The 14,672-nt window shown below is 41.0% G+C and overlaps 1 protein-coding gene across 1 annotated transcript in view; it reads right to left on the bottom strand.

The window, feature by feature from the left end:
* The window catches only part of LOC121505825 (thyrotropin-releasing hormone-degrading ectoenzyme-like), a 340,052-nt gene that overhangs the window by 311,355 nt on the left and 14,025 nt on the right, over positions 1-14,672 (bottom strand). The window contains exon 2 of the mRNA XM_041781378.1: positions 12,268-12,512. Coding sequence (XP_041637312.1) covers positions 12,268-12,512 — 245 coding nt within the window. The remainder of the gene's footprint in view (positions 1-12,267; positions 12,513-14,672) is intronic.

Below are 14,672 nucleotides of genomic sequence, written 5' to 3'. Positions count from 1 at the left end.
TTACAAAGTCTTTCAGTAGACACTCTTTTCAAAGCGATTTTCATCTGAAAGACATCAGAGCTTCTGTCATGAAGAACCTGTCCATGGCCCACACTAGTTACTGGATACATCAGGAATTAGGACTGGAATCTGTATCTTTCAATCAAAATCACCTTCTTAAACCAGGATGTTTTACCCTAAATCTCATTTGGAAGTATACTGATATATCCTTAAAACTCCTGAGCTCACCCAGCCCTACCTGGGAGGTCTTTACATCATCTGCATACAGCTCAATACCCAGATTAAACAATGATACACTATGTGGGCTCATTTAATCTCCCTTTCCCATTATTTAAGCGTTTAATCTGAGCTGGGAGCTCATGGTAGCTCTGGATATTAAGCAAATCCAACAGTGGAGCATGTGTTTGTGTTTATTTGTGTGTTAGCATTAGCCAACCAGCTGCATCAAGCTAATCCCAAAGCTAACAGAGAGCTTTGAACAAACACACTCCTCTCAGCGGCATATCTCTGAATGTAGAAGGCTCTGGCTGCTGAGGTTGTGTGAATTTGACATTTCGAAGCTTTTTTCTGGGAAATATTTCATTAGAAACGTTGTTTTTATGCCCTGTTTATTTGCCTTGCTGCTGAGTCATCAGATTAGCATATTTATGAACTGAACCTGACACCTTTAAACAGCGTTAGTCAGACATAATTATGCCTACTAAATGTCTAGAAAACTGGCTTACTCATATTTATTTTTCCAGCTGTTTTTCTAATAATCTAGAATGCCCTTACAGCAGCTCTTCATGGGATTTCTGATCAACATGTTAAACAAATTTAAGGCTATACTTGCCCATCACTTACGGCTCTTCTTAACAAGTAACGAGAGCAAAGAGTTTCAGCTGGCATGTTCCTTCCCCCTGAATGTCAGACACTGTCTTCAGATTGTCATTGACAGGGCTGGGATGGAGGAGGGACAAACCAGTGCACACTTATTCAGCTGCAACATCATTCAGACTATGCTGCTTTTTTTAGATTAAGGTGTGTAACATCGTTAGCATCCTAGCCTTACCTGAGTGTGAAATGATGGGGTAAGCTCCCCTAGAAGCCACAATTTCAGATGGCTTTATCAACTTTGTCCTAAGAAAACATGGTGTACTTGCAGTCTTATGAAAGAGAACTATACTACACACAGCCCGTTTTTAACTTCCACCATCAACCACTATGGCTGATTCAAACTGCTGATTTGTTTGTTTTTAAAAGACAATTTAAATGGGGAAACGGGGGGTGGTATAGGGCTGCGGCTGTCTTATCTGTCCGCTTCTTTAGCTCCTCCTCCTTACACTAGCAAGTGTACATGCCACAGCCTGTTCTGCTCCTCACAAAAACTGAATGAGCACTAAACAACAGAGATGAATAATGTTGGGGAAATTCAGGTCAGGTCAGGTATGAGAGAACGTGCCAGTCTGGCCAAAACAGACTGTAAAATGATGAAAGGAGAGGCTTATTTATCTTGTTTTAGCAGATATGTACATTTACATCAGAAGAACTTCTGCTTTCAGTGAAGCTTTCTGTTTCCACACTCATATATGGAGAGATAAGCATAGTATGAGTGCGGTTCTGGTTTTTACTTTTCAAAGTAAAAGCCCAGTTTTGCATTTCCTTTGAGAAACTCCCCTCTTTTGAACAAAATGCTTCTATTCTAAAATTGTCCTAGCTCCAGTTCAGCTATATACTTAATCAGTTCACTTGTAGAGCAGTTTATTGAGGTGGACATATGAAGAAAGACATGGCCATGACAGTAGGAAGACGCAGCCAAAATGAGCACACTCGCACCTGGTTTGAAAGCCATGACCGTGCATGCCGAAACGGCATAATACGGGCATAATACAATCAATCAACGCCATGTCTGTGTCATTAACAGATTATATATGTGGTTAAGGGGCACCAGGATAAGATGCTGCTGAGCTATAATTCACTCACCTAAGATCAGCCTTGAGTAGCTGAGTGTCTACCTTGAGTGTCATATTGGTGTATCTGTGACACAGCAGTGCTGCCTGTGCATGTTTACATGCAGGAGATATAAGCTACTTTCACACCGCCTCTCTTTTCCGTGTCTGTTACGCCTTGGTTCCCCAACGCCGTTCTGTATGAAAGCGACCGTTCCACAATGGGGGGGTAGATCTCGCCCCACCTCTGATCCGGATCGAGAGGTAGTATCAGAGCCATAAGAGACGCGAGTGTGCCCTGCTGGCTCCATAAACGGGAAATTTAAAAACCAGCGCGGTTTATTCGAGCGGCATTTCATCTGAGAAAACAACAGGGGGATAAAACAAAGAATAATGTGACTGCGGGGTTAGAGAGCTTATCATACTCTGTACAGGAGAGGAGAAAGCAGACACATCTCTGTTCACAGCAGCGTCTGAAAAGTTCCATGTGTGTTCAAGTGAGCTCGGTACTCTGAAGTTTCCGACCTTCGACGTAAATACGTGTGCTGTGACACTGCTTAAAGTCGGACCTCCAACTCAGAAACAAGGAGGAAAAAAAGTCTATTGGATCTAATAGATCAAAATGAATGTTCATGTTATTTTCCCCGTATTTCATTTACAAAATACAAATTTTTGAACCGAGAAATCCAGAGTTTCGAGTTTCACTGAAAGCAGCAGCTCTGGCAGCGGCTGCCATCTGATTACCGGACGCCAGTGTGTGTGTGTAAGCTTGGGCGTGCACGGCTCTGTTACACCTTTGCGTAAATTGCTTGTTGCGGAACAGAGACGGGCATTCCTTTTCGCTTTTATTGTGGAATCTCTGTGTAAAAACGGCTACAGACTCTGCATGCGCAGTGCTCGGTTCTCTGACTGCTGGTGGTGATATCTGACAGACTCTGATGTAGATCAGTCAAGGACAAATGAAAACTTGAGCATTTGGTTTCCAAAAAAGAACAGATGCAGCGGCGTGACGTGCCTAGAGTCATATCAAAGACATCACATGGCCTAGGACAGTGGTGTCCAAACTATGGCCTAGGGGCCAAATGTGGCCTGCGAGCCATTTTTGACTAGCCCTCAACAAATTCTTGAAATTAAATGAAATATGGTCCACATTAGAGCATAAAGCTTGTACTAGAACATATTCTTCTTCTCAGTTTCAGCACAAAGCAGTGCTAACTTGCTAATTCTGTAAACAAACATTTTGACCAGATGAATTTGTTTGTGTTTAGTTGTCATGACTAAATTGAGACAACACTGTGAATGACAAATATGTTGACAACCAAAATAATATCTTGATAGATCACGACAGCAAAAAGCAGCACCAATGACGTTCCAGGGACAGAGCCAGTGGTTTCAATGACTGGTATCAGTGGCCTCTGAAATCTGATTGGAGACCCCAAACTCCTTGAAATGATTGGCTATTTGCCTTGTCAGTCATTAAATAGCCAGTTTAGCATGCCCGATCACTAAACATGACTGGTTTTACTAATATCCTCAGGGTGAGGTAAATGAAAGTGGCCCCATCATCCTTATATATTTCTGTATGTGGCTCCCAGTGGAAAAAGTTGGACACCCCTGGCCTAGGACGTGACCACTGCAAATACAGTAAACCGTATGTGGCAGTTATTGTTTAATCTTTACAATCTCATATTGAAATTTAATCAACGGGCCCAGGGGTTCCTGCAAGAGAGGCCACACCCTTGAGGAAAATCAGGAGACTACCCACAGTCCTTGAGTGTCATGGCAAGTTGACAACGCGACTAAACTCCCATATGTTTCCAGCTGGTCTCCAGGTTTACTTCCTCTGTACAGCATCTCTCATTTGAGCAGATAAATGAACTTTCTGGCATGTTAGATCCTCGTTGTCCTGTCATTTAGAGCATTAAACTTTAACTAACAGTTTGTTGTGATGAAGCTCAGCTGGTCCATCAGCTGCCATATTGATCTTATATCGAGCCAAACAGCAGCTGCCAGTGAATATTGGACCACTGGTGGTAAAAACATACAGTGAACAATCTTGAATGGTCTGGGAGTGGAGCAAATGTTCTCTTTAACTGCATGTAGTCAGAAAAAATACCTTTCATTTCCAATATCAACATGTCAAACATCACTTAACACTATTCTTCTATGCTTAACTTTGTTATCAACAGCTGCTACAGGAGACTTAATGCATGCAAAAATGCAAATTTATGTCACTGCTATAATTAAACACTGATGTGAATCTGAGGGAGCTAATGGAGGAGGCAGTGGAGCAAAAGCAACATTAATACAAGTCAAGGGAACTTAGCTATGAATGACTGATTAATGTCTCATTTCCAGGTGTTTTTACACTCTAGTCTGATGGAATGATGATGCTTGGATTGTCCTGATACCAGAATGAGACCAAAGACAAGAAAAGAAAACAATAAAGACACCTGTTCTGATACCATGGCAAAAATATATGATGCTTATAAATCAGCAAACACTGCAGGCTGTCTGAATTACCTACATGCATCAGCAGCATACTGGTGCCCAGACTTAGCCACTGCAGTTGTGTGATCTGTGCTGTGTGTGCAGGTTTGCAATTATTGATGAATTTATTTCTCTTAAAAGCTTCTGTCTTCTTCTATTGATACAGCAGCATCTCAAAGAAAAATAATGATAAGGGTCATCTATGTCCGTCCCTTTATAGTATCATCATCAAGTCTGCAGATCACACAACCATCCTGGGTCTTATCAGAGGGAGGGATCAATCACCATACAGGGAACTGGTCCAGGACAACAACCTGGTGCTTCACATAGACAAAACAAAAGAACTCATCCTGGACTTCAGGAGGAAAGCTCCCCTTCTGCAGCCTCTCACCATCAAAGGGACTGAAGTGGAGCAAGCTGACAGCTATAAGTTCCTCAGCCTTCACATCTTTGAAAACCTGAACTGGGCCCAAAACACTGTGAAAAGGTGAAAAAAAAGCCCTTTATCAGACTGCTGAAGAAGTCAGGACTTAGCCGTCAGCCCCTCACGGGTGGAATCACCATGTGGTATGGAAACGCCGCTCTGGCTGAGAGGAAATCTCTTCAACGGGTCATCAAGACTGCGGAGAGGATTATCGGCAACAACCTTCACTGTATGGACAATATCTGCTCACAGCACTGCAGGGGGAAAACACAGAGCATCCTCAGGGACAAACACCATCCAGCCCACGGTCTGAGGATTCAGGGTACAACCTGAGACACCCGGGCCGGGGAGTATCTCCACTCACAAGGCCCGCTTCTTTCCCGCTGCTGTCAGACTTGTCAGCAAACGCTCTTGAAGTGCTCTAGAGTCTCATGGTAGAGAGTAACTTTAAATATGTTGGCTCCCTCATGTTGGCTAAGCTACGTATTCACCTTAACTAGCCTATTTTATTAGGAAAGAAAACAATTAAACATGATTAAACACCATCCGAGCATCAAATGCATAATTCTTATTGCTAATTGCTGCTAATGTTGGGGGGGTTTATCCTCCTTCTGTTAATAATGTTCTGTTTTTTATACTGGTGTCGTGACCAGGGCTTTCTATTAAAGGTTTTGTATCTCAGAGGGAATATTCTGGTAAAATGCAGGTTTAATTAATAAAAAAGCATCTGTTGAATGCACCCATCTGGAGAAACCTGGCGTGGCTTTTTCTTTCAAGAAACGTCAGGTGCTTTCCAAGCTGTGATCATTAATCATAAATGTTGCACCTAAACAAGACCTTTTGGTTGTTTTCTGATGGTTTGAGAGTTTTTAAAATGTCAGCGAGGAATGGAAAAGGCAGCTGCAGGGGACAGGCTACAAACCTCCATCCACCATAACCCACTCCAGACTTTACTGTGTCCTGCAGTTGTGAGGAAAATACCTCCAACGTGTGCAGCTCATTTTGTTGTAGCTATTGGGTGAGTGTAAAAACGTCAGGTTGTTAGGCTGCACTGTAAACAAATGTGAAACATTTTCCTCTTTGGTATTTCTAACAACCTACATGTTCAATGAGTGTTTCCTGCAGCACTGAAGCATTAAGAAACATGGTGAGGATTGAGCACAAAGCATGGAAATTGCTCCGCTGGGGTGCTCTCAATCAAAACGAGAACAAAAGATGATGCCAAGGGTAACAGGGACCACATCCTGATGTAAACAAAGTCCCATTGGAGCAAATTTCAGACAAACAAGGGGAGCATGGGTGACAGAACAAGCAGCAATTTGATCTAAAATTTATATCATATATGTTTACTCTTTGTGGTCATATTCCAGAGGAGGGACTGCACATTTAATGCATGGTCACACGCTACAAACCCCCTTTTCCCCTGCAATAAGACACTGAAGTGACACTCAGCTCATGTCTGTGCATAAGACCAGAGAGAGATGCTGATTGGAGTCTCTGTGTGCACTTCTGTGTGCTGTATTCTCTAAGTGAAGCTGTCATTTTAAGTTCCGCGTTCCAAATTATTATGCAAATGGAATTTTTCTTTTATTTTCCTAAATATTAATGCAAATAAAAGTCAGAATATTTTTCAAGTCATCAGCCATTAGAGCATAATTCAAATGTTTTTGAACAAACTTCATAATAACCATTATTTTCTAAAATAAAAACCTCAAAATGCACCATTCCACATTATTATGCAAAAGTTTCAAAATATTTTTTTGGTTGTAAAGAAAGTGAAAATGGTCATTTGTTGAATTTGCAGTATTAGGAGGTCATATTTACTGAAATCAAAGCTATTTCAATCAAAAACATCTTAACAGGCCAAGTTCCATGTTAACATAGGAGCCCTTCTTTGATATCACCTTCACTATTCCTGCATCTATTGAACTTGTGAGTTTTTGGAGAGTTTCTGCTTGAATTTCTTTGCAGGATGTCAGGATATCCTCCCAGAGCTGCTGTTTTGATGTGAACTGCCTCCCACCCTCATAGATCTTTAGCTTGAGGATGCTCCAAGGGTTCTTAATTGGGTTAAAGGTCAGGGGAGGATGGGGGCCACACCATGAGTTTCTCTCCTTTAATGCCCATAGCAGCCAATGACTCAGAGGGATTCTTTGCAGCATGAGATGGTGCATTGAAGATAATAGAAGGCACGGTTCTTCTTTTTGTACCATGGAAGAAAGTGGTCAGTCAGAAACTCTATATACTTTGCCGAGGTCATTTTCACAACTTCAGGGACCCTAAAGGGGCCTACCAGCTCTCTCCTAATGAATCTGACCCAGAACATGACTCCGCCCCCTCCTTGCTGACATCACAGCCTTGTTGGGACATGGTGGCCATCTACCAACCATCCACTACTCCTCCATCTGGACCATCCAGGGTTGCACAGCACTCATCAGTAAACAAGGCAGTTTGGAAATGAGTCTTCATGTATTTCTGGGCCCACTGCAACCATTTCTGCTTGTGAGCACTGGTTAGGGGGGGCTGAATAGGTTTATACACGACTGCAAGCCTCTGGAGGATCCTACACCTTGAGGTTGGTGGGACTCCAGAGGCACCAGCAGCTTCAAATACCTGTTTGCTGCTTTGTAATGGCATTTTAGCAGCTGCTCTCTTAATCCCATGAAATTGTCTGGCAGAAACCTTCCTCATTATGTCTTTATCTGCAGGAACCCATCTGTGCTCTGAATCAGCCACAAATTTCTTCACAGTTCAATGATCACAATTAATTTTTCATGAAATATCTCATGTTTTCATTCCTTCTCCATGGCATTGCACTATTTGAGGCTTTTCAGCAGCAGAGATCCTTTTTCTTTCCCATATTGCTGAAACCTGTGGCCTGCTTAATAATGTGGAACATCCTTCTTAAGTAGTTTTCCTTTCTTTGGGCTCACCTGGAAAACTAATGATCACAGGTGTCTGAGATTGATTTCAGTGATCCAGAGAGCCCTGAGACACAAAACCGTCATGAGTTTTATTGAAAAACAAAAATTTGAATGTTTATGACACTGAAATCCAATTTGCCTAATAATTTGGAACGCGGTGTATTCATATTTCCCACAGTATTTTACCCACAAGAAGCACAACCTACATCAGGCCTAATCCAAAGCGCATAGTCTCCCGAGTCAAGTTTCAGGTCTTTTTGTCAAGTCCAAGTAAAGTCTCTTATGTTTGAATGTATAATAAGAAACCAGATAAAAAGAGAAAATGACTGGGAGTAAGACTTAAACCTCAATTCCGAGTCTAAAGGCTCAAGTTGTCTCAAGTCTCAAATAGCCAATGAGCAAGTAAGCTCGAGACTGGTTAAAGATCGATCTTAGGATTTTATGAATTGATATATTGTTTGGAAGATGAGACTCAATCTTAATCTACTGACTGATTTTTTCAGCCCAGGCCTCTTACAGACCCCTCTGTTACCATGAGTCCTAGCAACAGCCCCCCCTTCTTTGAATCATCTTGGGCTTAAAACAAGCTAGTCATCAATCAAAGCAGGCTTTTGAGCAGTTGTTTAAGCCATCATAATTGAGATGCAAATTGCTGCGGCACTGGGCTCAAGACGAACCAGTCGATCCATTTCAGCAGAGAGCTCGAGTTAAAGCCCCAGACAGAGACGCCTGCAGGATGAGCACTCCTAATTCTGCTGTTAGACATCAAACTTTGAGGAGAGAACACATGTTTACCTGATGGCTGCACCTCAACTTCATTATAAACACTGGTGGGGTTTACATCCACCAGATTTTATGAAGATTTTCAATTTGCAAATTAAACAACATGACAAGAAGATGAAAAAAAACCCTGATATACTGCAAAAAAAAAAACTGGTGTCTGAGTGAACAGGCTGTTACTAGAACCCTCAAGGGAAGATAGGTTTAGAAAATGTGGTTCAAAACTCTCCAGTCCTCTGTCACTGTGTTTATCTCTTCACTTGATTCCATGATATAGTTTATGGCAGTGGTTCTCAACTGGTAGGTCGGGACCCAAAAGTGGGTCGCAGAGCCCTTTTCAGTTGGTCGTGAATGGGTTCCGGAAATAAAACTGCGCCAAAAATGTCAACAAAACACTTTCAAAATAGGCATTTTTTTGCCTCTCATCTTCATTTGTGGCATGTTTTGCATTTATGAGGTTCAAACCGGGATATTTTTCTTTAGATAAACATGATTGGCCAAACTTGATCAGAAATCAGGGTCACAGTTTTCACTGGGAAGTTGATAGCGGGTGCTGAGGCTCGACCTGCTGAGAACCACCGGTTCTCAACCTTTTCAGCCCGTGACCTTCAAAAATAAAGGTGCCAGAGACCGGGACCCCCCACTATAATTGAAGGGGGTTAAACACAGCCATGCATATCAAGAATAGTCATGAGCAGGCAAAGCTGTCCATAAGGGGGGATAAAGGGGAGATCGTTCTGGGATTCAGCCAAACTGGAGGCCCATGGAGTCAGCAAAATCCCGGTCCACTGTAAAGTTAAGCTGTGATATCCATATTTAATATTTAACCCCAATAATAAACACTCTTATCAAAGCAATATCTTTTTTAGTTATTTGTGCTATAGTATCTCACCATCTTAAAATGAAAATCCCTTTTCTTATAAACAGAATGTAAATTGTTTTAAGATGTAAGGTGGTAAAAAGGTAGCAGAAAATGGTTAGAAGTTGCAAAGATTTGATAAAAGTGGCAAAATGTGTACAAAATTTGGTGAAATGGGATTTAAAAGTGGGGAAAGCAGGTTAAACTGGTAAAAATGTGTTAACTGAGGCAGAAAAATAGGCAGAAATTGGGTAAACTGACAAAAATAGGCATAACAAATTGTGAAATGAGGTTTAAACTGGGGAAAAAAATTGGTAAAAAGGAGATAATAGTGGCTATAATGGGTCATCAGAGGCAACAATAGGCAGAAAGTAGCAAAAATTGGTTTAGAAGTGGCAAAAACAGGCAGAAAAACATGGTTGAAAGGGTTTCAAATGAGCAAAAATGGGTTTAGAGTGGCAAAATTGTGTTAAAAATGGAAATATTGGTGAAAATGGGTTAGAATTTTGCAAAATTGGTGTAAAGTGGCAAAAGTTGGTATAAACAGTGGCAAAAATGGGTCCAAATTTTGCAGCAATTGATTCAAAGGAGCAAATACAAGTGAAAAATATCGGTGGGAAAAAATAATTTTAAAAATATTCTTTGTTTTGCTCTGGCGACCCCCTCTAAGTGTCTAGCGACCCCCACGTTGTGAACCACTGGTCTATGGGACACAAATGAATGCAGTGTTGAGCGCCCTCTACAGCAGGAGTGGCAGCACCTACTGCTCAAGCTGTTATCTTCTAATACATAACAGTAAGGGACTAACACTAGGGATGCACGGATGCATCGGTTTGACATCAGTATCAGCTGGTATCAGCCCTGTTTACAAACACTAGTCATTGGCCAGTTTAATATTGAATGAACAGAAATCAGTCACTAATGTTTGTCTGTTCTGTCTAGTCCATTTAATGATGGAATTTGAAAAATCTAGCCTTTTACAAGAATAGGAAGTGGCCTGTTGGACAAATTCTGATCTGATTTCATGGCCAACATGAAAGAAAATCTCTGTATACATGAAGTCTTATACCAAAAAGAAGTCAAGAAGCAATCCAGTGATATTGGAGTGTTGCCAATATCCGATATGCTGATGTCAGTTTCTACAACATACTTTAAAGTGTAGGGAATAATGATGAATGAAAACTCCAACTTACTTGCGTGTACTGCCGACATTTACAGCTGATATAGACAGATTTTTAAAGCCAATATTGCTCTTAAATATGGGCAGAAATTTTCATGTGCCACTACCAACATCAGCTATGATTATGTATCCTCAAAAAGAAAAACATCAGAATCAGCGCTGGTTTTCCTTTACTGTTCATTTAAATGTTGTCCCTGATCAGTGCATCTCTAATGGAAAAATTCATACATTTTGATGCAAACCCCACAGCCAATACTGTTCTGACACACCAAGAAGGCAGTGCCTTTTTGCCAGTTAGTATGTGGGTCTGCCTTAACCGTGCAGAAGACCTGGGCTCAGAGCTGTTGTCCATCACAAATCACGCTGCTATGCAACCTTTATTTACCCAGCATCCTCCAGGCCTGCACCAGGGCCCATGCCTCACCTATACCCCTACATGACACATGTAGCCCCCCCCGCCATCTGGACCAGCCCACTGGGTCCTATGCACCCAGGATGAGGTGGGCAAGATCAGGCCTGGGAAAACGCAACAGATGCCAGCTGTGGATTGTTCCCACCCTCACTCTCCTGAGCACAGCAGCATTAGACACACGGTCCAACAAAGATACCCAAAAATGGACTGAAGAGACGTTGTCACAAAGCAGTCCAGACTACGCCTCTGGACATCAGTCAGCATCAAGGCCGCAAAAAATTATAGCAAGATACAGAAACTAATTCACAGACACAGATTCAATGGTAGCATCTAAGGCGTCCCCAAATACCTGGATCTTTGTTTTGGCCCAGGAGACATGCATTCCCAACACTTCAACCTCCTCGCTCAGCAAGTTAAAAGCCCCAACAAGGATAACAGCATCATCAGCAAAGTCCAGATCAGTAATCTGGACCTCACCAATTCACCCACGACAGTTCTCTGCCCCTGTTACCTGCCCCATTATCTTGTCTATACAGGAACTAATGAGTGTAGGTGCTTAGAAGTACCCCTGCCTCACCCTAGAATCAACTTAGAAGAAGTCAGAGGTGGTCCCATGTATGCACTTATGTTAAAACCAGAAACGACTGTAGTGCAAAAATTCATTTTTGGCAGAAGTAATGCTAGTTAACGAGCCTTCAGTACAACACAGAGCAGCTTTTAAATATTTAATCAGAGAAAATAACGTCATTTAACTTCAGGACATAAAGTTTCAGAGCGAGAGAGTCATAGATTAAATTCTCTATCCATCACAGCCGAGCTTTTTTTGTCTGATTTCAACAATTAACTGTGTCTTTGTGTTTGTGCTCTAAGTGGGGCAGACATTGATAAAAAGTTTCTGTCCCTCTGGAAACGCTCGCACACGCAGATGGAGGCCGCACACAGACACAACTCATGCATGAAATAATAAATGTATCAGCACACAGTCTGTTTCCCATCAGCACCGTGGGGAAGAAATCTGATGTGGAAACAACTCTTCAGCAAAGGCTTATGGGAAATTCATAAGGAGGGAGTGAGCACTGGTTGTGTGTGTGGTTTGATATGTGGAACACACACCCACTCCCAAAGACACAGGCACCCACACTGAGAGCGCTGTGTGTGAGTTAATCAATGTCGTGGATGTGAAGGGCTGACCTTTTCTAGTTGAACCACCTGCTGCTGCACAAAAAATGACTGTGTGTACCACTGTGTGCTTCTTTGTGCGTGTTTGTACCGTCTCTCTCTCTGCAGGGTGTACGAGCTCCTGAAGAAGCCCAGCAGCTCGTCTTCGATGGCGGCGTCGAAGCTCACGTTCAGTCGGTAAACTCTCATAGGCTTCATCTCGCGGTGCAGCACCACGACGTACATCTGAGTGGACGGGTAGGGGAAGTGGCGGTGGATACGCATGACTCCGCCGCCTGGTTTGTTGGTGGGGCGACCCCCAGGACCACCCTCTGCCGTGACGGACACCTTATCCACCTAGAGACAGGAAGAAGAGATAGTAAGATGAAGAAACGTGCAAAGATTCTAAATAGTAATCAGTTTAGTCTAATGCAGACAGAAAAAAAGATTAAAAAGTTATATTTAAGGATCAAGGGAAGTATCACCACTCCTAACCCTGGTCCCAGGCTGGGTCTGGCCTGAAGGTTTTCAAAGATATCCATATATGAGTCCATATATGGCAGCATTACTACAGTTTTTGTCTCTTTGAATTCACTTTTCTTGTCATTTTCTCACCCAAGCAAAACCTCCCTTGGTGCAGACCCATTGCAAAAATTGTGAGCCATGCTGCCCATGTCCACTAATCACATTTCTTGGATCAAGAAGCGATTTAAAACTACACTCAAAGTGGTTTATTTAAACATTCTATCACTTTTTCCTTTAATGTCTGTTTCTGACATAATGAAGGAGAAAAGCTGTTAAAAGTGTCACTGCCAGCCCACAGTAAAACAGTGCCATGAGGGCTTAGCAAGAGAGAGACAGTGAGGTCCACACTTCCACATAGGTGTAGGAGAAAGAAGCAAAACATTTAGTTGTTCTAATGCAGCTCAGATTACCAATGAAGTGTGTGAACAACACTGCACAGTAGAGTCTCTGTTAACAGACTGATGATCACCATAAAGACCAGAGCATTCAGTGCACAGTGATGTCAAAAAACTGAAGATGCATCTTTTTAATTTGGCTTTTAACATGCGGTAATTTCATTTTTATTTTATTATTATTTTTTAATATATATGGTTTTGTATTTTAATGACTCTTTAATTTTTCTTGTCTCTATTTCTTCAATTTCTCTTATTCTATTCCCTTCTATCTTTTGTTCTCTTTGGTTTTTATTTTGTTCCTTACTGTCTGTCTGTTCCTTGTGAACCACTCTGGGCTACATGTCTTATGCATGAAAGGTGCTATACAATTAAATAAAGTTGAGTTGATGTCTGTGCGTCTGCTCCTCATCCTCACTGCTCTGACTATCATTAACAATAAAAAAGCTGGGAAATATGCTTCTATGTTGTGCTCATTAAGATCCCTCTGAACAGATTTCTGCCATAAAAACAGCCCAGAATTGTAGTTTAATACCTGTAAGTATAAAAGCCAAATAAAAAAATATGTTTGTGTTGGGGATAAATCAGACTTGTCCTTTAAAAATATCAGTGCTGGGCTGGGGTTGAAGAGAAAGTGCAAGAGCTTGGGTAGGACTGGATCCAGTCTCTAGTCTGTCCTCTGTTTTTGCAATAGTTAGTCTGTAGAGCTCATATCCACAGCCACCATTTTTGTACAAGTGGAGCTCATTTAGACATTTTTAATAGGAATGCAGGATATTGGATTTTTGACTATATTTATAGATTCATTTTAGCCAATACTGATATTTTAATATGTTTTACATAACTAAAAATTCCGTCCTTTTAACACAATTTTAGGTTTGAGGATGAAAAAAGAAACACTTTCTTTTTCTTAAAACACACTTAACCCAAAGCCTGAAAACACAAATTATAGCCAGAAAATTCTCTCTTTTTTTGGAACTGAAATGTTTATTTCACTTTCTATTGAAATTAAAAAAAAAAAAAAATCCAAATTTCTATAAAATTCAACATATATTTTTTTGAATCTCATTTGATTCATTTGGTGTTTTTGGTAACTCATAATCCACTTCAGGGCATTATTTTTTATCATTTTTCAGATTGTATTCAGAAGTTTTTTTTTAGTTATTTATGATCATATTGATTAGATAGCAGTATCATAAAAGTATGTATCAGATATGATACCACAGGCTTTAAGGGGTTAAAGTTTAAAGAATGAGAATGCATAAAGAAAAAGATCTCAACTTACATTAGGTCTGTTGGTTCAGCCTAAAATTCCACTAATTTATTCATATATAAGGCCAAATTTTACAGTTGATATATATGTGCAGCCAAAATATTGGATGTAAATATCAGCAAAAATTTTTAGATCTGTGCCATGTCTTTAAATGTCTCTCTTGTAAATGTCTCTCTTGTAAATGTCTCAGTGACCAATCAGAGAATAGGATAAGGAGGGGGTGGAAATATAAGATACCACAGTGAAGTAATTACATATCTGACTTGTTTTCTTTCTTTTTACTTTTTAAGAGTCATTTCCAAGTTTAAAAATACCAGGACACAATTC

The sequence above is a fragment of the Cheilinus undulatus genome, linkage group 23, assembly GCF_018320785.1.
Source record: "Cheilinus undulatus linkage group 23, ASM1832078v1, whole genome shotgun sequence".
Classification (NCBI taxonomy): Eukaryota; Metazoa; Chordata; class Actinopteri; order Labriformes; family Labridae; genus Cheilinus; species Cheilinus undulatus.
Note: the sequence above shows the minus strand (reverse complement) of the source record. Positions and strands in the feature narration are given on the sequence as shown.